The sequence below is a fragment of the Colobus angolensis genome, unplaced genomic scaffold (genome assembly GCF_000951035.1).
Source record: "Colobus angolensis palliatus isolate OR3802 unplaced genomic scaffold, Cang.pa_1.0 Scaffold149, whole genome shotgun sequence".
Taxonomy (NCBI): Eukaryota; Metazoa; Chordata; class Mammalia; order Primates; family Cercopithecidae; genus Colobus; species Colobus angolensis.
The window spans coordinates 3,282,097-3,285,300 of NW_012114588.1; the positions used below are offsets into that span (position 1 = coordinate 3,282,097).

At 55.5% G+C, this 3,204-nt stretch overlaps 1 protein-coding gene across 1 annotated transcript in view; it reads left to right on the plus strand.

The window, feature by feature from the left end:
* Positions 1 to 1,033: 1,033 nt before the first annotated feature.
* Positions 1,034 to 3,204, plus strand: part of PLOD1 (procollagen-lysine, 2-oxoglutarate 5-dioxygenase 1) — a 55,952-nt gene continuing 53,781 nt past the window's right edge. Inside the window, exon 1 of the mRNA XM_011935836.1 lies at positions 1,034 to 1,515. Coding sequence (XP_011791226.1) covers positions 1,089 to 1,515 — 427 coding nt within the window. The 5' untranslated portion in view covers positions 1,034 to 1,088. The remainder of the gene's footprint in view (positions 1,516 to 3,204) is intronic.

A 3,204-nucleotide genomic window follows, 5' to 3' on the forward strand; every position in this document is an offset into this window, starting at 1 on the left:
GCTCGCCTTGGCCTCCCAAAGTGCTGGGATTACAGGCGTGAGCCACCGCGTCCAGCCTCTGTCTGAGGTTTCTTCCAAGGAAGGAAGGATTTTTGTTCAGAGGTGGCTGCCCCTGTCTGACATCTGGTCCAGAAGCCCTTACTCTAGAGACCATTGAGTTGTTTGTTGGGCTTTGGGCATCTGTGACGAGGCCCTAAAAACTTTCATTGATTCGTTTATTCATTTAACAATTAATCTCTGTAGGGTGCCGGCCGGGCGCGGTGGCTCAAGCCTGTAATCCCAGCACTTTGGGAGGCCGAGACGGGCGGATCACGAGGTCAGGAGATCAAGACCATCCTGATCAACATAGAGAAACCCCACCTCTACTAAAAATAGAAAATTAGCTGGGCATGGTGGCGCATGCCTGTAATCCCAGCTACTCGGGAGGCTGAAGCAGGAGAATCGCTTGAACCTGGGAGGCAGAGGTTGCCGTGAGCGGAGATCTCGCCATTGCACTCCAGCCTGGGCTAACAAGAGTGAAACTCCGTATCAAAAAAAAAAAAAAGTAGAAAAATTAGCCAGGGATGGTGGCTCAGGCCTGTGATCCCACCTACTCGGGAGGCTGAGATGGGAGGATCACTTGAGCCCGGGAGGTTGAGGCTGCAGTGAGCGGTGATCATGCCACTGCACTCCAGCGTGGGCAACTGAACGCAACTTTATCTGAAAAAAATGGAAAAAAAAACAACAACAACAAAAAAAACCCTGAAGCGAGACTTTCCTTGGCTCAGAGGTTTGCCTCCCAGGGACACAAAGGTAGATCAAGTGATTGCCTTTTGGGGAGAATGGAGACGGGCTTCCTGCATTTCCAGTGCCTGGGTGGGCCACGTAGGAGTGTCTGTGTCTCTGAACGCGTCCCTGCCCACCCTCACCTCTTGGGTTTGGGGAAGGTCTAACGAAATCATGAAAACTGACTTCCTTGGGGCTTGACCTGGGGTTGCTCTAAGTGCGCTACAGATATCGCCATTAACCCGTGCAAGACCCAATGAACAGACGCTATCATAAGCCCCACTTTTCAGGCGAGCAAACAGGGGCTCACGGTTATCGATGCCATGGAGCGTTGGCCCAGAACCTGGGGTCTAGAAATCGTGGCCTCGCCCTCCTCTCACCGCCCTCTTCCTGGTCGGAGTGAAGCCCCCAGAGAAGGGAAGGAGGAGGCAGGGCCTGGCGGAAGCCCCGGGAGCTGCACAGACAGGCTGTGGGAGCTGCCCCGACAGGGAGAGGCCGGGGCTTGGGCACATCTGCAGAAAAACCCTTCCCCCCGGGGCAGGCGGTGGGGAGGGCGTGGAGGGGCGGGGCGTTACCGCCCCCGGGGCGGGCCCAGTGCGTGGCAGCGAGACCTGCGGCCCCGTCGCGAAGTTTCCAGCCCTGCGAGCGCCGCCGGTCATCCTCATACCTCGGCCATGCGGCCCCTGCTGCTCCTGGCCCCGCTGGGCTGGCTGCTGCTGGCTGAAGCGAAGGGCGACGCCAAGCCGGAGGGTGAGGGAGCGAAGGCCGGGGGCGGGAGCGCGGATCCGGGCGGGAGGGCTGGTCCCAGGCTGCCTCCCTGGGAACGACCTGAATGGGAGGCCTGGGCTGGAGAGGGGGTCTGGGTTCCGGCTCCTCGTCCACTTACTCGCTGGTGACTTGAACAAATCACTTCCCCTCTTGGGGCTGCGGTTCCTCCTTCGGGAAGGAAAGGGTGACAGCTGAGTTCCATTCAGCACAGAAAGGCTCAAATAATAATAGTTCTCATAATAATAACCGGCAATGGCTATTCTGCGGAGTGCTCACTATGGGCAAGGCATCAGTTAGGCAGGATTGCTACCCTGGTAAGTGTTTCCTTCTATTATCCCCGTTTTCCAGCTGGGCAAACTGAGGCTCCAGAGTTCATTCACTTGCCCAAGATCATACAACTTGTGGGCCTTGGAACCAGGATTTACCCCACCCACCCAGGTGTCTGGTTCCAGAGCCAGGAGGCCTCATGACCATGGGAGTGAGGGGTCTTGAGGGGGACAGGGGAGGGATGGGGGTAGAAGGTGTGGCTCACTTTGTGGAGCAGTTTGTGCTTTCACCCATGTCCCCTGTGGTCTGCTGAGCCCCTGCCAGGGTGGTCTTCCTCTCTGCAGTTTATTTTTTTATTTTATTTAATTAATTAATTTATTTTTGAGACGGAGTCTTGCTCTGTCGCCCAGGCTGGAATGCAGTGTGTGATCTCGGCTTACTGCAACCTCTGCCTCCCAGGTAGAGGTGATTCTTTTTTTTTTTTTTTTTTTGAGATGGAGTCTTGCTCTGTCGCCCAGGCTGGAGTGCAGTGGTGCAGTCTCAGCTCACTGCAACCTCTACCTCCCGGGTTCAAGTGTTTCCCCTGCCTCAGCCTCCCAAGTAGCTGGGATTACAGGCACATGCCACCATGCCTAGCTAATTTTTGTATTTTTAGTTGAGATGGGGTTTCACCATGCTGGCCAGGCTGATCTTGAACTTCTGACCTCGTGATCTGCCTGCCTCGGCCTCCCAAAGTCTTTGAATTCCAGGCGTGAGCCATCACCCCCGGCTGGTTCAAGCAATTCCTGTACCTCAGCCTCCCAGGTAGCTAGGATCACAGACATGTGCCACCACGCTGGCTAATTTTTGTATTTTTAGTAGAGATGGGGTTTCACCATGTTGGCCAGGCTGGTCTTGAACGCTTGATCTCAGGTGATCTGCGCACCTTGGTCTCCCAAAGTGCTGGGATTACAGGTGTGAGTCACCGCGCCTGGCCCTCTCTGCAGTTTATACTTGAGGAAACTGAGGCCCAGACAGATGAAGTGACTGTCCAGAGTGGTCCAGACGGAGGTGGCTGGTCTGAGGTCAGCTGGGCACCAGTCTAGCGCTCCTTCTACTTCCTCAAGGCAGATTGGATTGCAGTGTGTGTCCCACTGTCCTGAGTGGGTGCTTCCCTCCTCCCCAGCCCTCCCTGGCATGGGCCATCTCCACGGCTGTCCCGAGAAGGGCATAGACTGCAGACAGTCCCTGCAAAGCCAAGCAGAACTGGCGGTACCTTCCGTGGCATTCTCCTCCTTCAGCCTACCCTGTTGGAGAACCTGAAACTGTACCACTAGAAGGATCCTGGGTTCTGGGACCCTTGGGTCTTTGGGTCAGGGATGGGAACCACCATTTCTTTCTTTTTTTTTTTTTTTGAGACGGAGT